Here is a 27,141-nt window from a genome sequence, read left to right as displayed (position 1 = left end):
ATACATCATTGTTAAAGACACTGTTAATCTCTCTACATAGCAAACATTGGAACACTCATGACACTTTGCAGGCCTAACTTTAAAGAAAAAGATACTAAGTGGTCAAGTTTACCCTTCCTAGAGTGCTGAAAAAGATGCCCAAAGCACCATTTTCCTCATCTATTTAAGTATTCACTGGAGACATGCTAACACCACACTTCTGTGGATGAAAAGAACTGTATATTTCAAAGCTCTTCCAATAGGTGGTTTAGTAAATAATTTTATCTCCATTTTATGGAATGGTGTAAATGAGAGTCAGAGAGATTTCATGAATTGCCGAAGGTGGCGTAGCAAAGTCAGGGATGTTACACAGATCTCGACACCCATCCCTATGCTTAGTCCACTGGAGCCCAGCTGCCCCTCTATATGCATTCATGAGTGTGCCTGTGGAAATACAAACAACAAATATACTAACACACTGCATTTCTGCAGTGTCTTTCCTTGAAGACTATCAAGATGGTTTTCAATCAATTTAAACTTGGTTCAATCAACTGCTAAGAGGCAGGTAATGCAGAAGGAAAACTGAATGAAAGGGGTCAAGGGAGTTGTCTAAGGTCACATGTCAAGACTGAGGAACAGAACTCAAATGACCCCTAGTTTCACATAATATCCACTAGCCCACATGAGTAGGCACAACTGTTCATTTCAATAACTGGATATTACAATACACATTTCATGCTTATTTGAATGCCTTGTTCTTAGGTTTGCCAACTTGGTAATATTTAAAAACCGGACACTCCAACAGAAGTGCCGGAATCAACCCTGTCCTGCCTCTTCCCCCGAGGCCCCACCCCTTCCCCATAGGCCCCATCCTTGTCCACTCCTCTTAACCCCTCCCCTGCATCACTCACTGCTCTTCCCCTCCTACCCTCACCTCCCGGGTCAGGACGGATTTTCCTGCAGAGCTGGGACCCAATGAAGGTAGGAGGTGGCCCCTGATGAGTAGGGGGCTGGAGCGGGTGATGACCTGGCACCTCCCTCACTAGTAGTAACCGCACATTGTGAGGTCCCCTTTTCGACCGGACTTTCCAGTCGAAAACCGGGCACCTGGCCACCCTACTTGTTCTAAAAGCCCAGTGTTTGACTGTAAGGGTCCCATATACCTTAAAGGAGTCCAGGTAATTGACCCAATGGATACGCTTCTGTGTGATGAGCTACTCAGCCACCAGGACTGCTGGATGCACTAAATACCGTATCAAATCAGCCAAAAGCTCTTGCGTACTGACAAAATTAGAGATGGTGGATTTCCTTTTCCTTTTACACCAGTCATCAGAAATAAAAACCACAATCACCTTCGTGTTTAGTGTTTCTTTAGGTACATCAAATTAATATATTTCCCAGATTCAGAACAGGTCAGGAAATCCATAAAAAGGTTAAAAACGCCTAAGGGTTAGTGAGAATAATAAATAAATAACAACAACAACAACAGCGTAAAAGACGAACAACTGGCTTTGCTGATATATTATTTCTTACCTAGTTTTATTAAGAATTCTCGTTCCAAGTCTTGTACCTGCCTGACGGATTCTTCCAGAGAATTGCAGAGTTTTATCTTTGGTCTCAGCAGTTCTAGGGTATCACTGATCATATAGTCAATGTCAATAGGAAACGGATGGTCTTTTGTCCAAACTTCCAAATTCTTCTTCCACCAAACATACCTCTGAAATACAAAACATCCTCACATTATATACATACTGTACTTCATGTTGACTGAAGCTATTTTACCAAGAAAAAAGACATTACCAAAACATTTTCTTTAATGTAGGAGCATACAAGTCACTAAAAACATACTAAAGTCATATATCTTGCTAAAACAGTTTGAAACAATTCGAACAAAATCCCTAAAATAAAAAAATCCATATGGAATCTTAAAGTGACAATCCAGATTTTAAATTACATAACCAAATGAATCATCTTTGGCAACTGACAATATTATCAAAAAAATGGATATAGAATGTAAATACCCTTTTTGTGGCAGATTCTTTCAATGAGAGATGGGCACCTACGTGTCCTTTGTGCATTTCAATTCTTGTACAAATGCAGCCATACAAATCATATTTATTTTTAAAAGGGAAGACATTTATCACCAAAATGTGAACATTAAAACTTCAGGTATCAGTGGGTGATGCTTCTATCAAAAGTATCATCATATTATGGGTTTCAGAGTAACAGCCGTGTTAGTCTGTATACAGCTTACAAAAGCTTATGCTCAAATAAATTGGTTAGTCTCTAAGGTGCCACAAGTACTCCTTTTCTTTTTGCATCATATTATGGAGATATGTAGCAAACCAGCACTACATTCATCTGTAAGATGCAAAGGAAATTCTACACTTATTTCTACAAGTGTATTTAAGGGCAGAATGAGAGAACAATGAGGTTGCGCAGGTGTATCTGAAGGCAGAGTATGATCAGCAAAACCTTTATTAATGGTGGTGATGTTCAAGCCAGAAAGAACTCAGTCTGACTTTCAGATTTTCAGGACTAACAGCAATCAGGAAAAAACATCTTTTAATTTTTAGACTGATCAAATTTGATATGTATTGACAGGGAACCCCATAATATGTTAAATAATCACTTCTTTAGTTTAACCACAAAGGAACTGAGTTAATATATATGCCATTTAGGGCTGTCGATTAATCGCACTTAACTCACGTGACTAACTCAAAAAAATTAATCGCAATTAAAAATATTAATCGCGATTAATCGCAGTTTTAATTGCACTGTTAAACAATAGAATATCAATTGAAATTTATTAAATATTTTGGATGTTTTTCTACATTTTCATATATATTGTATTCTGTGTATAATTGAAATCAAAGTGTATATTATTTTAATTACAAATATTTGCACTATAAAAATGACAAACAAGAAATAGTATTTTTCAATTCACCTCATACATAACTGCACTCAAAAATAGAACAATGTAAAACTTCAGAGCCTACAAGTCCACTCAGTCCTATTTCTTGTTCAGCCAATCGCTAAGACAAACAAGTTTGTTTACATTTAGAGGAAATAATGCTGCCCTCTTCTTATTTACAATATCGCCAGAAAGTGAGAACAGGCATTTGCATGGCACATTGGTAGCCAGCATATGCTAAACATTTACATGCCAGATATGCTAAACATTCGTATGCCCCTTCATGCTTCAGCCACCATTCCAGAGGACATGCTTCCATGCTGATGATGCTCATTAAAGGAATAATGTGTTAATTAAATTTGACTCAACTCCTTGGGGGAGAATCGTAAGTCCCCCGTGCTGTTTTACCTGCATTCTGCCATATATTTCATGTTATAGCAGTCTCAGATGATGACCCAGCAAATGTTAGGTTTCAGAGTAACAGCCGTGTTAGTCTGTATTCGCAAAAAGGAAAGGAGTACTTGTGGCACCTTAGAGACTAACCAATTTATTTGAGCATAAGCTTTCGTGAGCTATCCGATGAAGTGAGCTGTAGCTCACGAAAGCTTATGCTCAAATAAATTGGTTAGTCTCTAAGGTGCCACAAGTACTCCTTTCCTTCCAGCAAATGTTGTTCATTTTAAGAATATTCACTGCAGATTTGACAAAATGCAAAGAAGGTACCAATGTGAGATTTCTAAAGATAGCTATAGCACTTGACCCAAGGTTTAAGAATCTGAAGCGCCTTCCAAAATCTGAGAAGGAAGTGGTGTGGAGGATGCTTTCAGACGTCTTAAAAGAGCAACACTCTAATGCGGAAACTACAGAAACCTAACCATCAAAAAAGAAAATCAACTGTCTGATGGTGGCATCTGACTCAGATAATGAAAATGAACATGCGTCGGCCAACACTGCGTTGGATTGTTATCAAGCAGGACCCATCATCAGCATGGACGCATGTCCCTTTGAATGGTGGTTGAAGCATGAAAGGACATATGACTCTTTAGCGCATCTCGGATGTAAATATCTTGAGACGCCAGCTACAACAGTGCTATGCGAACACCTGTTCTCACTTTCAGATGATATTGTAAACAAGAAGCGGGCAGCATTATCTCCTGCAAGTTTAAACAAACTTGTTTGTCTGAGCAATTGGCTGAACAAGAAGTAGGACCGAGTGGACTTGCAGGCTCTAAAATTTTACATGGTTTTATTTTTGAATGCAGGTTTTTTTGTACATAATTCTACATTTGTAAGTTCAACTCTCATGATAAAGAGGTTGCACTACAGTACTTGTATTAGGTGAATTGAAAAATGCTATTTCTTTTATATTTTTACAGTGCAAATACTTTATTTTTTATTACAAGTGAGCACTGTACACTTTGTATTCTGTATTTTAATTGAAATCAATATATTTGAAAATGTAGAAAACATCCAAAAATATTTAAATAAATTGCACTCTATTATTGTTTAACAGTGCGATTAATTGCGATTAATTTTTTTAATCACTTGACAGCTCTAATGCCACTACTCCTCCACTGGAGTTATCTTTTAACTTCCCTGTTTTCCTTTTGTCCTTCGAAATTAAACTGAAAGATTAACACAAGCACTCTGAAGTCCACGAATGTTTCAGAATATTCTATGGCGTTACCATGGCAACATCCAGTTACATTTGACATTTTAATGCCATTTCAAGAATCTCTCTCATTAAAACTATGAACATCAGAAGGGATTTAAAAAATCATTACAGAGCTTGTAGGGTTCACACTCAGGCCTCAATTCAGCAAAGTATTTAAGTATGTGCTCAATTTAAGCATGTGAATAGTCCCAGGGAAGTCTACAGGACTGCTCATGTGCTTAAATTTAAACACATTTAAATGCTTTTCTGAAGCAGAGCCCAAAATATAAAAACCTAAATGTACAGATTCTAGATACTATATAGATAAATCTTTAGGACCATGCAAAGATACACCCACCACACAAAGACAATTTTAAACACAAAGTTAAATTTATTAATACCTGAAAGTACACAAGAAAGCAATCAAGCTTCCGTTTGCTGGAACCTCTGTCAAAATATTGCCCACAGGTATCAAGGATGGTGCAGACCAGTCTAATTCGGAAAAGATGTTCTGGAGGGTCCAGTGGACTAGCAGTACCATCAGGGTTCACACCAAATGATGTAAATGAATATAGAGTTCGAAATATTACAGCTGACTCTACCATTCGGTAATTGTAAAGTTCTCCCAAGAACTTGGCACTGCTGATCCGTCGCTGATTAAACTTTGGCTGGTTAACCTGAAACAAAACCCAATATTTACTAGTTTAATGCAGGACACACTTTTACTTTTATACATGTGGACACAATAGGAATTACTATAAGGAGCCTTACAGTCTCCACTACAGAAATGTAAACTAAAAAAGTATGTTTTTGCTTTAAATAATGTCGTCACTCCTTGATATAATTTGTTACAATAGATCCCAAAGATAACTCTGTTCTATCTGACAGGTTTCAGAGTAACAGCCGTGTTAGTCTGTATTCGCAAAAAGAAAAGGAGTACTTGTGGCACCTTAGAGACTAACCAATTTATTTGAGCATGAGCTTTCGTGAGCTACAGCATTCATGTATCCGATGAAGTGAGCTGTAGCTCACGAAAGCTCATGCTCAGATAAATTGGTTAGTCTCTAAGGTGCCACAAGTACTCCTTTTCTGTTCTATCTACATAACATATTACATAAATTTTAGCATACACAGTAGTGCAGATAGTCATAGAACTTGGCCAATCAATAGATATCATAAAGGTTTGAATGAAGTCCAGTCCTGTATTATTTAAAAGAAAGTTTCTGTAATTTACTTTGGGGGGGGGGGGTTTATCTAGAAAAAGCTTTCGATAACTATGAGGTCTATCAAATTATGGACTTCCAAAGAAAATGATATGAAAATCCATGGCTTCAGATATTTAAACACGAGACTAGAAAAGCATTATACATAGTGCACAGGGAACAATCTTACCACGGCAAGGGGACAAAGTAGGTACCGCAATAACCCTCTCTCATTTTTATTCTGACTTTATGATTGACCTTAAAGAAAGCAGCAGGCACGTAGGTACAAAAGTAATCAATCAAGCAATGAAAAATATTTTCCATTACCTCTATTTCTATTTTTAAATTGTATTTAGAAAGGTTTTATTTTAATTTTTCTGATGAACAAGTGAATGAACTTATAATATATTTTTTACCTCCATGCCTAGGCGAATATCCTCTAGCACTCCATCCACGACATGAATTCCAACGTCCTCTTGGTAAAGCACCAACCCTGCTAAGAGGTTAGCTACACAGTGAATACTATTGTATTTCACATTCCAAATGTTGATCATACAACATATAACATAATCTTTCACTTCAGAGTCCTGCCAGGGCAATTTGCGCATCTGTCTCAGGACCTAAACAAGATTTGTAAAACACAATTAACAATTCAGTAGGCAAAGTTGGGTAGATGCATGTGTAAATGAAACCTGTTATATCTTGTAGTCATTACAAATGCCACCCACAAATAGTATCTGTGGCCTCTTTCTAAAGAAACACCCCCACCTATTCAGAAGTTGATTCATGTGTTATGCAAATGAAGTAAATCTAATGGATATATATCCCAAGCCATGGATACCTAATCTAAATCCTACTCCAAGAGAAGACAGGTGGTCCTCTCCAGCTTGTCATTTATCGAGGCGCTCTCAACAGTTCAGGAAGCCAGTAAGAAATCACATGACTGGGAGTAGAAAGATCTAGAACAACTATCACACTACAAACCACAAGACCATCTTCTTCTGAAAGGCTCGGATTGCAGGAAGCACCATTTCATAGTGAAGCTGCCACTTTATCCCCTTTTCCGTAAAATCCACGGAAATTAGCTGATACTTGTAATGGGACTCAGAAGAGCAGAACTATAATATTGGAACGGCATTGAAAAAATACTAAGATTAAAACAAAATTCTACACTTCTCTTGAACAAAGTAAACCGAGTCACAACTTAAGTAAAGGTGATCTGAAAGCAAACATGAACCTTAACATCTAAGCTACACACAGAAATTTTTTTAATGGAGATAGTTAAGACTACAGAATAAAAACAAGGAGTCTAATATACCCTGAACTTTTAGGGCTAGATTCTCAACTGGCATAAACTGGTGGAGTTCCATTGCTGCTAACAAAGCTCCACCAATTTACACCAGCTACGGATCTGATCCTTAAATTTATATACGTGTTATTTATTTTGCCTAGTACTATTAAAAACATAAAGCGAGACAGAAACTCAGACCACTTATTAAAAGGTATGGAATACATTTGGTCTGACCTAATACAAACATTGTGCAGGATGGAAACACCTCTCCCAGATGCTTTGGTACCATATTCACTCAGCACTGGATGTCTAACACAATGGTTCTCAACCAGGGGTAAATGTACCCCTGGGGGTACACAGAGGTCTTCCATGGAGTACATCAACTCATTTAGATATCAGCCTAGTTTTACAACAGGCTACACAAAAAGCACTAAGAAAAATCTATACAAATTAAAATTTCATAAAGACAATGTCTTATTTATACAGCTCTATATACTATACACTGTTGGAGAAAAACACAGTTCTCACTTTCAGGTTGGGTGCAGCTATCTACTTCCACAACACTGAAATGGAAGTATAATATGTACATTCCAGCTGATTTTATAATGATATGGTAAAAATGAGAAAGTAAGCAATTGTTCAGTAATAGTGTGCTGTGACACTTGCATTTTTATGTCCGATTTTGTAAGCAAGTTGTTTTTAAGCGAGGTGAAATTTGGGGTACATAAGATAAATCAGATGTCTGAAAGGTGTACAGTAATCTGGAAAGGTTGAGAACCAATGGTCTAACAGACATCCAAGGTTATATCCCAGAGATACTGTAGACTCTCCCTGCACATGTCTTAGAATAAGACTGGTGTACCTTTAGAGTTTGAGAGCCTCACCCCCCAGTGTGACCTGATGAGAAATCACAAAGTGTTCTTTTCTGGGACTTGCATATTCTCAGACCTACTCCTCTTCTCTTCCTGGAAGACTAAAATCAAGGCTGGAGCTCTACCTGGACATCCCCATTGACTCACCTTAAAATATCTTGCCTTGTTAGCATGCACATGCCTCTGATTTTAATAGCTCAGACAGTGTGCCCATCTTTAATATAATCCTGATCAAGGCATAGCAGAAGCAGTTTCTCCTCTCCTGGGAGTAGTAAACATTAATCTCAACCCTGCCCTCAGACACTTGCTGTGTTCCAACTTTCTTGGATCCTTCAGAACAAATGTCAGATCTGGAGAATTCAAAACCTCTTCCCATCTTTTCAACCTCAATCATTTACATGGGTCAAGCAGAAGCCTTCTTTCCCAGCATTAGTTAACTACATCCTTTCACTCTCAGGTTCTAAATGAGTACCTATAATTATTGTTCTTGTAATAAATAATTTAAGAAAATATAAAAAAGGAAGAGTTGCATCATGTCACAAGTACTGCCATCTACAACATCAAGATTTCACATGGATTCACCTTCTCAGTGGTGACCTTGGAGAGATCCTTGTAAAGAAGCTTACGAATATACTCCTGCAGAGGTGGGCGTTTCTTTCTCACAGTTTTTTCAGCAGGAGGGGGATTACAGTAGTAGTATGCATTCTCCACCATTGTGACATACCGTGCGTCGAGATGCATTGCTTGTTTCTTTCTCATCATTTGTTCCTAGAAACAAATAAAACGTATCAGGTGAAAAATGTTTCTCATTAAGCTACTAAAGTTCCCTCAAACCAAAAGTCTTCATAGTGTAACTGATGGGTGGCTGGAGGCAGAGTGCAGAGAAACAAATTACAAGTATGTTGCTTGTGATGGTGGGGGGCAGAGCTCAACAGCCTAGGGCTAATTTCCAGTTTATGTCTTATGTTCCTAAAGCTCATGCTTCAGGGTTTTGGCTGACAACTGGGAGAGGCCAGGAAGAGATTATTTTCTCCGCAATGTTTTCTGGGAGGTTTTTAAAATCTCCTTCCTCAGAAGCATCAGGGATGGCCAAAACTGGAGATGGGACATGGGGCTGGGTGGGCTAGGGCTCTGGGATGGCACTGAGCATTCTCGCACTCTCAGGTGCTTGGCTGGCTGGCTCTTGCTCACACTCTCAGGGTCTAACTGATCACCATAATACGTCGGGTCAAAAAGGAATTTGCTCCTAGGTCAGACTGGCAAGTACCTTGGGGTTTTTCCGCCTTCCTCTGTAGCGTGTAGGCATGGGTCATATGCCAGGACTATCTGAGTATTTCTAATTCAATCAATTCCTTGCCACTGGAGGGCCCTCAAGCACTGGTGCACCTCAGTCCCTCCTAGTTTCTGCCTGTGGCACATAAATCTAGTTGCCTGTGGGCCTCATTTACTTTGGACTCATTTCCGTTGTTGGGTTCAGTGTGCAGGTGCTGGGTGATGTCGATGGCCTATGATATACGGGAGGTCAGACTAGATGATCAGTGGTCCCTTAAACTATAGGACTATGACTATTTTTTTTTTGCAGCCTTCTTAAAAACGCAGGTGAAAGCTTGAAATTAAGTAGTTTGTTCCGTATGACCATCGTAAAGCTCATTTATTTTCATTTATGTTTCTCCAGGGATCACATGAAGAAGATTTAAGAGACATTTAAGTTTTATCTTAATGAAACCTAAAAAGCTCCTATTTATTCATATTATGATTCTACTTAATAAGTTTTTCAGCTATTAAACATAAATCCTGTGTTCGTGCTGTGATTAGCACAATGGAGCCCTGGTCTATGATTAAGGCCCCTAGGTATGACAGTAATACAAATAAAAAATAATGCATTGAAATATTTAAATTAGCACAGTCAATCAATAAAGACTTCTTACACACTTTTTACAACATGGTGAGAATCAGCAAAAATTACACTGGAATTCCATATTTACTTTTTTTCAGTGGTATTACCTCTGATATTTATATTTCCCATGGTATACTCCAGTGTTGGCAGCTAGATTTTGGGACAACAAGATAATAGATCGCAAACAGAATACCACAGTAAACGACTATTTCAGGAAAAATGAGAACAGGGGTCAGAGGCTGAAACCTGCTATACACATATACACATCAAAATACAAGAACACAAGCAGTTCTAAATTGGTGCATTCCACAATTAAAAATATTGAGATTTAATTGAATTTTATCATACAATATTTAAAACAAAATGATATAAAATCACACCAAGGTTATCACAGGCTCCACATAGTCTGAACAACTCTGGAGCTGTTATCCTAAAGGGATCACCTAACTTTAGAGGTTACGTATTAAGAAGCCAAATAAGAATCAATCATACCATTTAAGGATGTATCTAAATCTTAGCTTGTCTATGCATAGTAACCTAGAGCATCAAATCTAGCTATCATCAGAACTCAGGTTTCCAGTACTTTTTCATTCCCACATGCAAAAGTTGTTCATGAAGCCAAAGTGGTCTACTCAAAACTAAGAATAGTTAACATTCTTTCATTGTAGTCTTGCCCTCTAATCAGAAAAGTCTAGAAGGAGGTTGAAGATCTTGAGAGCAATAGCAATAGGTAATGCAGTCCAATATCCATCTAGAGAGAGTCTTTTTTAAGAGATTGAGGATCCCTTAGATCTGTCAGCAATAGAAAAAAATAGTCTGGGAGACTTCCTGAAGGGCTTAGTCCTATCCAAATATAAGGCTAACGATCTCCTGCATCGAGCGTGTGTAATGTCACCTTCCTTTTGTCCCAGTGTGGTTTCAGAAAGAAAACTGGGAAGCGGATAAGCTAGTTTATATGGAAGTCCAAAGATATTTTCAGTAGGAACCGTGGGTGTGGTCATAGTGTAATCTTGTCTTTGAAAAAGACTAACGGGTGAGGGTAACCCATTAGAGCCCCTATCTCTCCTATACTTCGAGCAGAAGTAATGGCTGCTAGAAATGCGGTTTTCCTAGAGAGGTACAGAAGTGAGTAGGTGGCCATGGGTTCAAAGGGAGATCTGGTTAGCCACTTGAGGACAAAGTTGAGGTCCCATGTCAGTACAGGACATCTGATTTGTGGGAAGAGGTTACCCAGGCCCTTGAGAAACCTTCTTTTGTAAGGTGAGTGAAAAGAGAACAACAGTCTATCTTATGATGGAAGGCAGTGATGGCTGCAAGATGCACCTTTACAGAGTTTAGAGATAATCCTGATTTTTTTAGTTCAAGGATGACAAGTGATAGTGCAGAGAATGTAGGAGTAATGTGCCTCAAGTCACACCGGAGTTGGAATCTCTTCCACTTTTGAATATAAGTGTGACGAGTAGTTTGCTTCCTTCTATTCAACAGCACCGCCTTTCAATCCTTGGAGTGGGTCATTTCCAAGCCTTTGAACCATCAAGGAGCCATGCTTTGAGCCAGAGAACCTGCAGATTGGGTTGATGGACCTGGCCAGCATCCTGAGAGAGGAAGCGAGGAATAGGCTCAAGAACAAATCACCAGTAGAATAAGGTATGTAAACCATGTCTGACGTGGTGTCATGGGAGCTATGAGGATAACTGTGGCTCTCTCTCTATTTTTTTTTTTTTTTTAAATCTTGAGCTGGACTGTGGATATTAGAGGAATCGGTGGAAAGGCATACAAGAGATCTGTGTTCCATTGTAGAAGAAAGGCGTCTCTGAGAAAGTGATAACCCACGCTGGGCCTGGAGCAGAACTGGGAGCACTTCTTGTTTCTGGCTGTGGCAAATAACTTTATCTTTGGGACTCCCCAATGTAGAAATATGCTGTGGCGAATGGAGGGATTTATTTCCCATTCATGATCCTGGGAGAAATTCCTGCTGAGAGTGTCTGCTGTAGCGTTTTGTATGCCTGGGACATAAGCTGTTGAGATGTTGATTTGGTGGCGAATGCACCAATTTGAGAGTTTCACTGCTTCGACACAAAGGGAAAATGATCTTGCTCCTCCCTGGCACTTTATGTAAAACGTACAAGAGATGTCTGTCAATCTTTATATGCTTGCCCCGATCAGTGGTAAGAAATATGTACAGGCTTTTCTGACTGCTCTGAGTTCTAGTAAGTTGATACGTAGTGTGGACTTGAGTGGGGACCATTTGGCTTGAACAATGTGCGTGTCCAGGTGGACTCCTCATCCCAATAGGGATACGTCTGTTGTGATTATTAAAATTAGGGATGACTGAGTGAAGGGAACTGCTGCACAGACATTGTGACTGTCTTTCTACCAGTCAAGGGAGTTGCTGGCAGAAGTCTCAGGGCTGGCCTGGATTGTTGGGAATAAGTTGACTAAGGTGTTGAACCTGCGTGAGGGAAGGATAGTGTTAGCCTCTACTGCATCTATATAGGCTCCTATGAATTCCAGATGCTGTACTGGAGTTAATATGGTTTTTTGGATGTTTAATTGTAGCCCCAGCTGAAGAAATAGGTCCGTGGTCTTTTGTGGGGCCGTCAAAGCTTCAAAGGAGTGTGCTTTGAGCAGGCAATTCTCTAGATGTGGGAATATCGTAATTCCTTGTTTGCACCACTACCACAGAAAGGACTTTTGAGAACACTCTGGTGCAGACGATAGTCCGAATGGGAGCACCTTGTATTGAAAGTGATCCTGTCCCTGAATGAATCACAGAAACCTTCTGGGATGGATGGATTGCAATATGAAGATAAGCATCTTGTAGGTCAAGGTCTGAGAACCAGTCCCGTTGGTCCGAGATGGAATTATTTGTCCAAGAGTAACTATTTTGAAGTGCTATATCTTTACAAATTTGTTGAGTGAATCCCTTCTATGTTGAGTTGGAACTGGTTCTATAGCACCTAGGTTCAGAGAGAGTGTTTCCTGAGGTACAAGATGCTTGTGAGAAGGATGCCTGAGATGGTCAGGGAGGGGGGAATGGGCAAGTGGGAGGGAGGTAAAATGGATCAAATACCCTGTGGAGATGATCTCCAATACTCACTTGTCTGTGGTTATACATTTCTAGTTGACGAAAAAGAGTAAGGTGGTCACCGAAGCAGGGGAGTTGTTCGGGTTGTTGCCACAAACAAATATGAAGGTGGTAATTTGGGGTCTCAACCACCATGTCAAAATTGGTGTTTAGATGTAGATGGGTGTGAAGTTGATGATTGTGGGGCAGCTGGTCTCCTCTTTGGTAGACGTTGTCTTCTTGGTTGGGGCTCATAATGCCTCTGAGGAGGAAGAAACAAAGTAAACCAGGATCTCTGTCCCATGGGGGATTTACCATATCTTCTTTTTTGTGCAGGTGTGTAAATTCCCAGAAAGCACAAAGCAGCTCTAGCATCTTTTAGTGTGTGAAGGGATTCATCCATTTTCTCTGCAAATAACTTTGATCCCTTAAATGGAAGGTCCTCCACAGTAAACTGGACTTCTCTTGGAAAGTCAGAAAGGTGAATCCAGGAAGCCCTCCACATGACCCATTGCTGTGGAGATGGGGCAGGTGGCTGTGTCAGCGGTGTCTAGAGAGGCCTGCAAAGATGTCCTTGAGAGATGTTGACCTTCGGCAATATTTTCCTGAAACTGCTCCCTCTGATCAACTGGAAGATGGCCAATGAAAGCGTTTAGTTTGGAATAATTGACATGATTTTATTTTGCAATAAGAGCTTGGTAATTGGCGATCCTATATTGCAGGGTTGCCGATTAATATGATTTTCACCCAAATAAAGCAAGACGTTTCAAGTCCTTGTCATACAGTGTCGATTTACTGTAGTGCTGTCTACCACATTCGTTTACAGCGTCAGTGACAAGGGAGTTTGGGATGGGTGTGAAAATAAAAAGTCCAAGTCTTTAGAGGGAACATAGTATTTTTTGTCCACTCTCTTATATGAAGGTGGTATCGTGGCCAGTGTCTGCCATAGAACCTTTGCTGGGTCCAGCAAGGCCTCATGAATGGCAAGTGCAAAGTGGGCAGATGAGGAAGTGTGCAGGATGTCAAGCACCTTGTGGTGCAACTCCTTAACCTCTTCCAGAGGAATTGGTAAAGAATCCACTACCCTCTTGATAAGGTCTTGAAATTGTTTGAAGTTGTCGGCCAGCGTTGGTGGGGGAGGCATAACAGCTTCATCAGGAGAGGATGAAGAGATGTTAAATCGTGGGAGTAATCTTTTTGTCTAGTCTTGCTTCTTGTTCCTCAAAGGTCTCCTCTTGTGGATCAGACAGAAGCTCTAGAAGATTGCCTTCTCCTACCACAATGGGAAACCCTAGGGGTCTTTGAGAATTGGTGTCTATAGACTGCCCATGGGTCCTAGTAAGGCCACCAAGGTGGTGCAAAGGGTATGGTTAGGGGCACCCAAGGGTGTGCCAAAAGGTCCCGTGCCAAAAGTGAAATCCCTGCAAGCTGCATGGAAACTTTTTAATGACACCATAATAGAGATTCAATTTAAATGCATTAATGCAAATTAAAAAACATAGGACGAGGATAAAAAAATGCCATCGTGGCTAAACAACAAAGTGAAAGGAGCAGTTAGAGGCAAAAAGGCATCCTTTAAAAAGTGGAAGTTAAATCCTATTGAGGAAAACAAAAAGGAGCATAAACTCTGGCAAGTGAGGTGTAAAAATATAATTGGGAAGGCCAAAAAAGAATTTGAAGAGCAACTAGCCAAAGACTCAAAAAGTAACAGCAAAACATTTTTTTAAGTACATCAGAAGCAGGAAGCCTGCTAAACAACCAGTGGGGCCACTGGACGATAGAGTTGCTAAAGGAGCACTCAGTGAAGATATGGCCATTGCTGAGAAACTAAATGAATTCTTTGCATAGGTTTGTGAGGATGTGAGGAAGATTCTCAAATCTGAGCCATTCTTTTTAGGTGACAAATCGAAGGAACTGTCTCAGATTGAGGTGACGGAGGAGATTTTGGAACAAACTGATAAAATAAACAGTAATTGTCACCAGTAATAGACACCACGGCCAGACGGTATTCACCCAAGAGTTCTGAAGGAACTCAAATGTGAAATTGCAGAACTACTAAACTGTGGTATGTAACCTATCATTTAAATCAGCTTCTGTGCCAGATGACTGGAGGATAGGCTAATGTGACGCTAATTTTTAAAAAAGGCTCCAGAGTAATCCTGGCACAGGCCAGTAAACCTAACTTCAGTACCAGGCGAACTGGTTGAAACTACTTAAAACAGAATTATCGGACACTTAGATGAACATAATTTCTTGGGGAAGAGTTAACATGGTTTTTGTAAAGGGAGATTGTGCCTCACCAATCTACTAGAATTCTTTGAAGGGGTCAACAAGCATGTGGGCAGGGGTGAACAAGTGGATATACTAGGTTTAGACTTTCAGAAAGCCTTTGACAAGGTCCCTCACCAAAAGCTCCTAAGCAAAGTAAGCAGTTATGGGATAAGAGGGAAGGTCCTTTCATGAATTAGTAACTGGTTAAAAGATAGGAAACAAAGGGTAGGAATAAATGGTCAGTTTTCAGAATGGAGAGAAATAAATAGTGGTGTGCCCCAGGAGTCTGTACTGGGACCAATATTCTTCAACATATTCATAAATAGGGCCCTACCAAATTCACAGGACATTTTGGTACTGCCCACCATTCCGGTACAGCAGAAATTTTGCTTTCCTTGGGACTTGCTGGTTTAAGAAACGCCTGAGTTGCCCTTGCTTGTCACTGACAGGTTCTTAGTACCAATCACATCTCATTCCCCGGATGTGTGTGCTGTACTGATGGAGTCTCCCACAGCATCCATAACTGCTCCACCTCTGCCAAAGGAGGAGGAGGACGATGACAACAATTTCTCTTCACTCTCTGTTGAAGGCTCTCCATTCCACTACCAGGGAACAAGCCAGCCAGAGACCTCTGCAGAACCAGTTTACTGCCACTAGAGACACGGCCCACCCTGTTGGTATGGTTGATTTTGTATCCCTGCCCATCCTGGCTAATAGCCATTGATGGACCTACCCTACATGAACTTATCTCGTTCTTTTTTGAACCCTGTTATAGTCTTGGCCTTCACAACATCCTCTGGCAAAGAGTTCCACAGGTTGACTGTGTGTTGTGTGAAGAAATACTTCCTTTTGTTTGTTTTAAACCTGCTGCCTATTAATTTCATTTGGTGACCCCTAGTTCTTGTGTTATGAGAAGGAGTAAATAACACTTCCTTATTTACTTTCTCCACACCAGTCATGATTTTATAGACCTCAATCATATCCCCCCTTACTTGTCTCTTTTCCAAGCTGAAAAGTCCCAATCTCATTAATCTCTCCTCATACAGAAGCTGTTCCATACCCATCATCATTTTTGTTCCACTTTTCTGAACCTTTTCCAATTCCAATATATCTTTTTTGAGTTGGAGTGACCACATCTGCACACAGCAATCAAGAGGTGGGTGTACCATGGATTTATATAGCACCAATATGATATTTTCTGTTTTATTATCTATCCCTTTCTTAATGATTCCCAACATTCTGTTTGCTTTTTTGACTGCTGCTACATTGAGTGGATGCTTCCAGAGAACTATCCACAATGATTCCAAGATCTCTTTCTTGAGTGGTAACATCTAATTTAGACCCCATCATTTTATATTATAGTTAGGATTATGTTTCCCAATATGTATTACTTTGCATTTATCAACATTTATCACATTAATTCTCATTGCAAGTAGGCATTGTTACCATTTTACTTGTGGGGAAACAGACAGGGATGCCCACAGAGGAAGTGTCAGAGCTGAAATCAGGGAGGATGTGAAAAACTACCTAATTTCAAAACATACCAACAATAAGTCAGATACCAAAGAATAGGAATACTGGTGTCAGTGCTAGAGCTATAAGAGTATTTTATATCAGCTGAGAAGTCTCTTTACATATATGCACGATATAGACCCATTTTTAGAGAGGAGTATGGTAAGAGCACAGGTCTGGGAACCAGGAGCTCCTGAACTCTGATTTCAGCTCCAACGTCCTCTGTGGACATCCCTGACTGTTTTCCCACAAGTAAAATGCTGACAATGCCTACTTGCAATGTAGGCGTAAAATGAGAATTAATGTTACAATGGAGCCTTCAGGTTTTTCATTTTGAAGTGCAACTAAATTAAAAATAAATAAATAAATAAAAATTTAAACTAAATTAAAAAAATAGAACAGTGGTACCATCACCGGATGTGCATAAAGTACTCCTGGAGGCACTCTACACCAAAAAATTAAAAATCCTCTCCAGAGCCAAGCTGTGAGCCCCCGTCCTTGCCCAGACACCTGTCCCCCCTTCCCACCCAGAGCCCTGGGATCCAAGAGGGAGAAAACAGCCTGATGCTCCATCCCAGCCTTGCACAGTTTCCTGCATGCCGCCCTCTCCTTCCCTCAGGGCACGCTGGGAACTGCAGCTGCCAGGAACCCTCTAATGCCCTCTCCCTCCCCCCAGCAGTGACTTGCATGTGCAAGCTGGGTTCTGCCAGATCCAGTGGGCCCTAGTGATGGCTAGCAGCACTGCAGACCATTTTTGTGGGGGAAATGAAATTTTATGTGCATATTAATTTCTGCAAAATTATGCATTGCGCAGTGGCACAGAATTCCTCCAGGAGTAATGAAGGGCACGCAAAGCGCTTAAGCACATGTTAAACACTGAACATGAACATTTCTCTGGGACTATTCATGTGCTTAAAATTAAGTATATGTTAAAGTCCTTTGCTGGATCAGCTTCATAACAAGCATATGAAATCGTGTAATCATATTATAGCCATGATCTCCCCTTTCTTCTTTCCTTCACCATCTCCGCCCCACTTTGTTGCACTCACTTTTTGCATCACATCTAAAATTAATTTACAAACTTCTTTGATCAAGGACTGAGCTATAGTAAAGTGCCTAACATGCTTTTGGTGCTGTATGAACAACAATTAGAAAGGAAGCAAGGTCTAGTTGCTAAAGTACAGGAGGAGTAAGAAGATATATATTCTACTCCTGGTTCTGTCACAGACTTCCTGAATTACTGCAAGTAAAATTCACCCTCTGTGCCAGCCAGTTTCCGTATCTGTAAATAGGTAACTATGACTCACCTACCCCACAGAGGCACTGTATAGCTTAATTTAGAGGTGTTTTTATAACACCTGGATATCACTAAGGTTAGAAGGGGACATAGAAGATAAAAAGTATTACAACTGTCCAATAACTAAAGACCTTTTCTTCAAAACCATGATTATCTGGAGACATATTTTCTAATACATCTTACTGAAAAACAAGATCAGAAAGGCACAACATGTGGATTTATTTTTTTCTTAGCATGTTATCCATTACCAGAAGTGTATGCATTTAATAAAAAGTGTTCGTTTTCTTCACAGCCCAAAATACTAAATCATAAGTTATTTCCATAGCAACAAATTCTGTGTTACACTTCACATCAGGAGGAGATACCAAGTTGAGAAGAAAGCTTTATAAAAATACAAATTATCCTCCCTAATACAGAAAAAAACACAGAAAATGCTAGCCCAAGCATATATCGTGATATAAAATGTTCTCATTTTTTAAGTTTCCTCCTTTATGAAAACTCATCTCATAATCTGTAAAATAATATATAGCAGTTCTGCTGATAATACAAGCCCCTAGCAGCACTACAAGAAGCAGAAAGTGGCAGTTTGGGATTTATCCGGATTAAAAAAAACTGAGTTCAGATGGATATTTGAGGAATTTCTTTATGTAAAATATAAAATAATGAAACCAAATGGGCAATAATAACTAAAATACATTTGATTTTCTTTCACTTTGAAATCAGAATTTTCTTGCACATCAACACAAAGGATTGTATAGACTTTGATGTGAAGGCAAGTACAATTATGACATAAATGAGCTACAAAACAGACATCATACTATGAACATTTATCACATTAATTCTCATTGCAAGTAGGTTATAAGAGCACACAACAAACACAACCAATATATATCAAAGGCAATTTTGACTTATTTTTTTTTCATTTTTGTTAATCCTTTGCCATAAGATGAGACTCTACAATATTTCATCTCCAGAGATAGCTCCACAGTGTCAGTTGAGCCCAGAATGAGCTACTACATGAGAAACAAGTTTAGGTCTCAAGCCTTGACCTGTCAATTCCAGACCCTATAGTACCCTCTGTAATGATCCCATGGCCTATTAGTGGGCAATTCTGATCAAATCTTTTCTAGCCTTCTGCTGGTCACTGTGACACAGAGCCTTGGAAGGGAGTGCAAATTAAAGAAAAAGGATTTTTAGGACTCAAAACATTCTCCCTGGGAAAGAAAAAAAAGAAGTCCATTATCTTAATCATAGAATCATAGACTATCAGGGTTGGAAGGGACCTCAGGAGGTCATCTAGTCCAACTCCCTGCTCAAAGCAGGACCAATCCCCAACTAAATCATCCCAGCCAGGGCTTTCTCAAGCCTGACGTAAAAACTTCTAAGGAAGGAGATTCCACCACCTCCCTAGGTAACGCACTCCTGAAATTCCAGTGTTTCACGATCATCCTAGTGAAAAAGTTTTTCCTAATATCCAACCTAAACCTCCCCCACTGCAACTTGAGATCATTACTCCTTGTTCTGTCATCTGCTACCACTGAGACCAGTCTAGATCCAGCCGCTTTGGAACCCCCTTTCAGGTAGTTGAAAGCAACTATCAAATCCCCCCTCATTCTTCTTTTCCGCAGACTAAACAATCCTATTGTAACACCGACAGACCCTGTCTGTCAGCGGGCAGGACTGAACCAGGGACCTCTGGAGCTTAGTGCATGAGCCTCTACAGCATGAGCTAAAAGCCAACTGACTGTTAGCTACTGTGGTAAAGCAGACTCATTTAACTCTAAGTGGCCTCGCTGCCACTAGATGGGACAGAATGCCACACCCAGGAGGTGTGTTGGTTTCATTATCACTATTCAGATTTTTTTTAATCTAGTCCTATGATTTCCAAGAACTTGCTCTCATTTCAATTTTCCATCTGGATCCTTGCATGGGGTTGGTAGGAAATGATCCAGTTAGTTGCAACATGACTGCCAATCATTGTAAGGACACAGCTAGTTGGAGACCTTATTACAAAATTTATGCTCCGCAAGGAAAGCTTAAGGTTAAAAAATATCCAGCAGAACTCAGCAGACCACAATTCTACATATTAGATACTGCTAAAGCTTTAAACCTGATTAGATTTTCCCTTGGGGCGGCCCCAAATTATTTGCTCTGATAGTAATCCTTTCACAGTTCACCTTTACTGCTAACATAAGCCTACAATCCAATTTGTATAATACTATTTAAGTAAAAAATTGGATTTTTGTGTTTACTGTAAGGCAGTACTGGAGCTTGTAGTCTAGAGTAGTCTGTAGTACTAAAGCATCTACTTAATCTGCTATATTTCCAATTCATGAGGTGTTTCAAATGCTTCTCTGCCATCTGCAACTTCCTACAGCAAGGCCCCCCTGTGTACAACAAGGGAAAATTACTCACCTGCAATTCTGAGCAGATTTTAACCACGTTTTCTGAAATGGTGAACATGGGTTGTCCTTGGCAATGCTTACAGTGATATCACATTCAGTACTGATACAGCACGTGTTACCAGTGGGAACAGCTAACAATGGGGAATTTTTGTAGCACAGACAAGGACCAAAGGTGAGCAGTCAAAAACGAACCTTGGGTAGAAGGTGTATTTTATTTATCTTGACTTGTAAACTTGTACTAACTACAAGTGATGCAATACAGCGAGAGAAATGTCTTTAAAAGGATAAAAGACCCATTTTGTTTTCCAAGCACATATACCAGATTGGGGAAGTGGACACACTTTACTGCTGCGCGTAAGATACAGAAAAACGATCATACTATGCAAATACATTATTTTTTAAATAATGGATCAGGACTTGAACTTGAAGTACATACAGGTATATAGCATATACCCACTAACCCCAACTGATAATTATGTTTACCCACTGTGATAATCAGCTCCAGACACTCCAACAGGAGTGCAGAAGTTTTAAACCCCAGAAATGAACAGTTGAACCAACCAGTTGAATACTGTATTATTGTACTATAAAAGTGTATCAAGTAAGGTCTTTTATGAAAGTTTGTAATGTTCTGAACTTGATGGTTATTATGAGATATGTATACACACTGTGGTTATGAATCTATGTATTTATGTATACAGAAAACTGTTCGTAACCTGTACTACAATTTCAACTATACCTCACAGCAAGGAGAGGCACCTCCAGGTGTTTACACAAAACCAGTTCCAAGTAATGATCCTGGTCCAGCCAGGAAGAGACAATGGTGAACCATGAAAGTTAACGGAAAGACATTGGGACATCCCAGTTCTCAAAATAACAGAGGATTTCCACACACTGAATAAACATGAGTCACCATGGACTAAGAAAAAAAGGAAAAAAGCGTTTTAAAAGCAAGCTTATGTTTGAGATTTGGCATCCAGAACCTGAGGGACAGTCTTCAAGGCAGAATGCACTCTGTGAAGGATGGATCCCAACTATGGCTAGAGGGTACGCTGGGAAAAACTGTTCAAAGGCGATGGGTAACTTGTATAAGAAAAGGGATTTTATCGAATATAGACGTGTAAATCTGAAGTTGCTTCTTTATGTTTATTTTCTGTGTAACTTGTATATGATAACTTCCCTTCCTATTTCATCTTTGAATCTGTGTTTTTTCTATTAAATAAACTTTTTGTTTATTTTTACCAAGCAGGTCTGCGGTGTGTTAACTGTGTGCAGCGTGGGTGCAAAAGTGAGCTGGTAACTGGAGGGCTGATTTCACACCTTCAGGAGTTATGAACCAGAAGGGAAAAGTCAGAGTGTCTGACAGTTAAGAACTCAGGGAGGATGGACGTGAGGAGACTCGAGCCTGGAAGGATGGTTGATGTCACTCTGCAAGGAAACTAGGCTGGTGGAAGCCAGGGTGAAACCTTGTGCTTGTGGGCAGGCTACTGATGTCAGGGATCTGAAACAAATCTGCACTGCATAAAGGTACCCAAGGTTATGGGGAAGGCAGTGAAAGAACTCCTTATCTGTTTGGGTGACACCCAAAACATCACATTCTCTCGCACCCCCTTTCTTTCACTTCTGCACCACTAAAACAAGGGACATCAAATTCAAAGCTTCAACTGCATGAACTAAAGGCTCAAGAGGCAGCAGCTCTTTGACTCCAATTCTCTTTGTTGGGAACTCAATGGGGAAAGTCACCACTGACCCATAATCTCTGGAGACTGAGTGGGTAGAATGGAGAGCCTGGAAAAAGAGAAGGCCCTGCCTTCCTCTGCAAAACAGTAATGGGATAAGAGCTGCAGGAGAAATTAAGAACTATCCCCTTGCACTAAGGAGCTAAAACCCTGGACTGAAAACCCTGAATATTCAGTGCCTTTACAGAAGGCTGCTTTTCATAAGAGTACTAAGCTTCTTTAGAGATGGTAATATGTTTTGTTAGCCTATTCACTGGACAATTTAACAGTCTTTTTGATAAGTTCATGCTGAACAAATAAATCTGTTGTAGTTTATAATAGTAGATAAAAGTTACAGCCTGGAAACATGCAGTTATGTTACCTATTGATTTAAACCTTTCATTTGCATTAAAATTACCTAAACTGAAATACATCTACTTCTCCCATAACTCAGACGCATAGATCTGAAGGCCAGAAGGGATCATTCTAATGTTTAGTCTAACCTCCTATATAAACAAAGGCAAACTCACAACTCACTCTATTTGCCCTCTATCTGCTTGCCCAGCTCCTGTCTTCAATCTTATTTCCTCCTACTGATTATTTTTGTCACTGAATCTTTTTTTATATCATGTTCAGCTTAGTTATTTGGTCTCTTTAACCAGACCTTAAAATTGTTCTCCAGACCTGAAATCTTGGCATCGTCTTAGAACTCAAAATTATAGACCAAAAACATGGAAGAAAAAAGTCAATCTATCTTCATTTCTAGGTCATTGCCAGCGTTTGTCCTCACATCAACACTGCCTCTGGTGACATCTCTTTTCATGCTTTAAGTATATCCATCTCAACAACTTCAATTCCCTCTTTTACAATCTTCATTAATCCTTTTCTCTTAAAAGTTCAGATTTTGTTACTCTGTTGAATGAGACCATCACTTCCACAACCTTCTTCTACTCCACTTAACAAGTTGCTCTCCTAGTTAATGAACTCTGAACTAACTTATTCCAAACTACTCCTCAACTACTAACTATTGTCTCCCCAGGCCACTCACTCCAATTCCTCCAGTCTCATCCTCAGTCTTCTCCCCATGATTCTATATTGTCACTTCTATCTAAAAGGCAATCCCCATTTTTTCCCAATAAACTAAATTCTCTAAGTCTTTCCTGGAAATCACAAGGATACTTATAAGTAACTGGAGTTCTCCAATAAACAGGATATTCAGAAAGCCACCATCCTTGCAGGTGAAATATGGAAACATAGCCAGCACTGAACAGGTTGCAAAAGGTCAAAAAGGCACTGAGGTCTACAATGTAACACTGGGCAGTGCTAAGTGTTTGTGTCAGCACATCATCATAAAAGATACAGACACTAAAATGGAACCGTTGTGTGCCAAAGGAGTCAGACTGATGTAACAGTGTTAAAGTTTAAGAAACTTGTCCATCTCCTCTATGGCTTCAAGAGTAAGCTACACACATATTCCAGTGTCTCTGAAAGAAAAGTCCTGTCCTAAAAACAGCATGTGCTGGGCTGTAAAGACTTCTCAATAATACTTACACCCTACTTCTAAAAGTCAGTCTCCACTCTGATGCATAGAAATTTATAGGACCCTAAAAGTTTGAAAATAAAAACTCTAAACAGCAATTACATTTTAAGCTATACAAAAACCCAAAATTATCCAAGAAAACATCTGTTTCAACAGCTCAAAGATCAACAGCAGACACATGAAAAAAACCAAAATGGAAATGGAGCCTGCATTTCTCATGTTATAGCTGCAATCTCTGCATCCTAGAGCTCTTCAGTCTAGTGACTTTGGTGAGATTCTAACTGCTTCTAAGGGCTTGTCTACATTACCCACTGGATCAATGGGCAGCGATCGATCCAGCGGGGGGTCTATTTATCACGTCTAGTCTCGACGCAATAAATAGACAGCCAAGCGCTCTCCCGTCGACTCCGCAGTGAAGACACCGCGGTGAGTAAATCTAAGTACGTCGACTTCAACTACGTTATTCACGTAGCTGAAGTTGCATAACTTAGATCGATCACCTCTCCCTCAGCATAGACCAGACCTAAGAGTCCAAGGTCTGAGCAGCTCAGCACTCAGTTCTAAAAGTAGGAGCTCGTGGATGCAATTTCATATGGGAAAACTTTCCTTTTTGCTTTAGATCACAAATTAAGTCTGAACATTTTTGTGGTGTTTTCTATTATGAATACTATTTACAAACTCTGTTATAGTAGTGGATAAAATCTAATGAAAGTTTGCATTAGTTGATGTTACAGTAGTTATGGCCATTATTGCCAGGTTGTATGACAAACTGCAAAACAAAGAAAAGACAATGATGACAGGTGAATTCAGTACATGATTTTCTACAATAAAATGGCTATAGTTTATCTTACCAAAAGAACACTTGTTCTTAAGTGAGACTCTGGTGATCTAAATAGGAATCTTCCACACGTTTCCAGCAGAGTACATGCCATTTCAATATGGTGATGAGAAAAGTCTGACAGAAGCATCTGTGTAAATATACACACAGTCACCACATTTTGAATCTCTATTTCCACTAATAAGAACACTAATAAATATGATTTTATTAACTAGACAGTTATTAATATAACTATTTTTAAAAACTGAAATGCTATTTCATCTCAATTTGAGTGCTAAGATACTGGCAACTTATCTCATGCCATTTCATTATGAAACTTCCTTTTAATAAGAAAGTAATATTCTAAAGTGGTGGTTTAGGTTCCAGATATAGGATTTGTACATTTAAAAAAAATAGGATGTTTACAGAACCTACTATAGAAAGCTCCTAACTTTTAAAAAAATAATAATGCATACTTTTTAAAAATAATTCATACCTGCTTTAAAATTTGCTCTGCTGGATTGGAAAACCAACACTTAATATTGTACAACCACATGAGTACCCAAAAGTGAAATTAACTAATCTAGTTTTATTGTTTAAGCTGAGCAACAGGTAAAAGAATAGAACTTTGCATTGTATAGTACTATCCAGATACTCACCAGCTTCTAGAGAAACTGCATAAATGATTAGTTTATCTGAGTTTTAAAATTCAGTTTTAATAACTGAAGAGATTTTAAAATTACCACCACCAACACCAGAAGCTAGTTGAAAACGTATTGTACCTACAATGTCCTGTTATAAACACCTTATTTTAAACATTTTATTTTATTTTAAAAATCTGAGTTAAAATCAATTGTGAAGCGAAGATAAACAATCAGACTTAACCTTAATACCACATATGCATCTGGGACTAAATATCTGGAGCTCAGTGTTCTGAGCTGATTTATTTCTTCCTCAACAAATGGCACATGCCTACCTACTGAGATGGCATATCAGCCTCTCTTTTACAGTCACTAACAAGTTTCCTTTTTATTGGAGAAGTAGTAAAAAACAAAGTAATAACAAAAAGCTCATTTCCAGCTCTCCAAGGAAGTTTGGATGGATGATTAGGGATTGCTTACAACTATCTTCTGAGAAAAACAATTAGCAGCAAGTCATTTTCTCATATCCCAGTAGGGAAGAATATTGTAATAGATTTTTACTATTGGAGATTAAAGTAACAAGAAAATCAAGGTTCCAATACTTTATGCAACGTAATAAAAATCTTTAACAATGGAAAAATGGAGGATAGGGATGGGAAGATGATCTTATGCATTACAAACAAGTACTGTACTTTTCTAACTACATGTCTTACCAACACTAACCTTTAAACAATGCAGGGTGTCATTTTTGGAGAACATCTTAAACTTGGCAAGCTCTCCAATAAATCTCACAGTTTTATTTTTTGTTTCAATATTGATCTGGTCCTTTTTTCTCACCTAAATAAAGAGGGAAATATATATGCATTTAATTTTAATCTCTCAGAAATATATATCTTTTATGTATTTCTAATATATTTCCTTACATTTTAGCATACTTGTTAAGGCTGAGAGTTCAGAAAGTTGGAAATTTCCCGTCTGATTCCCCCCGACTTCACCTGTCTTCACCTGTCTCTGGCTCCCTACCTTCCCCCTCTAATTTGGCTATTCCACTCAAACTTCCCCCGTTCCCCTGATTTGGCTAACCCTACAACTCCCCCACATCATCTCTGCTCTGGCTCTTCAGTGTCTCCATCTCTGAACTTCCTTCCTACCTAGATTATAACATGGTCCCCCAAAATACCGATAGCCTTAGAAACATGGCTAGTGTGACACTCTACATCACCCTGCCCAACATCACTGTAGCATTCTATAGGTGGAGTCTATAGTTAGTGTTCTGAAGGGAGCAGCCAAAATCAGGAGTCCCCAAACCAAACTGGTAGAGTTAACAGGACTGTCTTAACCAAAGTGATGACTGTTTCATTAAAAGAAATTTTAAAAATGTACTGATGGACACTAATCAAAATATTATTTAATAAAATACAAATAATGAAATTCCCCCTGCACTCAAACCGATACTTTGGCTTTAGCATAAACAATAATTAACTTAAGTTCATTTTAAAAACTATCATACATTTAAATAGTCCACATATTTGTTCTGTTAACTGATGCCACTAGAGAAAACAGATTTTGAGCGATCCATAATAAAGTTTAGGGGGAAACACTGAAAAAATAGTGGTTGTCCACCATAATTTTGTAATCAAATTTAAATATAGTGCAGGAAACAAGACTGAGAAATAACTTGGTGAAGAACTATGTTCTCAGATTTCTAACCTTCTTACATTCCAATATTTTTCTTTCTTGACATTTTTGAAAATGGATGCAGTAGGACTAATAAAGCACAATATATAGCAGACATCTTTTTGTAAAACAAACTAACTGCTATTAATACAGGTCAATGTCAATTTTAACTGTGAACTATAAATGCTATTCTATAACATTATTTCTAGTTTTTGCAGCTTCTGCCCTAGCTTTTATGTAATTTCTAAATCATGCTACCATCTGAACTAAGTTTAATTGCGGTTTAATATTGGAGCTTGAAGAAGACACTATATGAATGTGTATAAATAAATGACATGCAGTCTGTCAAAAAGGTTATTCAATGTACAAATGAATCCAACATATAAT

General features: G+C 39.0%; 1 protein-coding gene across 5 annotated transcripts in view; it reads right to left on the bottom strand.

Annotated features, from left to right (window-relative positions):
* The window catches only part of UPF2 (UPF2 regulator of nonsense mediated mRNA decay), a 132,912-nt gene that overhangs the window by 54,484 nt on the left and 51,287 nt on the right, over positions 1 to 27,141 (bottom strand). For all 5 annotated transcript variants that reach the window (XM_073328768.1, XM_073328763.1, XM_073328766.1 and 2 more), the window contains 6 exons: positions 25,801 to 25,914; positions 24,471 to 24,587; positions 8,495 to 8,680; positions 6,166 to 6,369; positions 4,949 to 5,224; positions 1,513 to 1,696 (listed from right to left, as the gene is read on the bottom strand). In XM_073328768.1, coding sequence (XP_073184869.1) covers positions 1,513 to 1,696; positions 4,949 to 5,224; positions 6,166 to 6,369; positions 8,495 to 8,680; positions 24,471 to 24,587; positions 25,801 to 25,914 — 1,081 coding nt within the window. The remainder of the gene's footprint in view (positions 1 to 1,512; positions 1,697 to 4,948; positions 5,225 to 6,165; positions 6,370 to 8,494; positions 8,681 to 24,470; positions 24,588 to 25,800; positions 25,915 to 27,141) is intronic.

The sequence above is a fragment of the Lepidochelys kempii genome, chromosome 1 (assembly GCF_965140265.1).
Source record: "Lepidochelys kempii isolate rLepKem1 chromosome 1, rLepKem1.hap2, whole genome shotgun sequence".
In the NCBI taxonomy this organism is placed as follows: domain Eukaryota; kingdom Metazoa; phylum Chordata; order Testudines; family Cheloniidae; genus Lepidochelys; species Lepidochelys kempii.
Note: the sequence above shows the minus strand (reverse complement) of the source record. Positions and strands in the feature narration are given on the sequence as shown.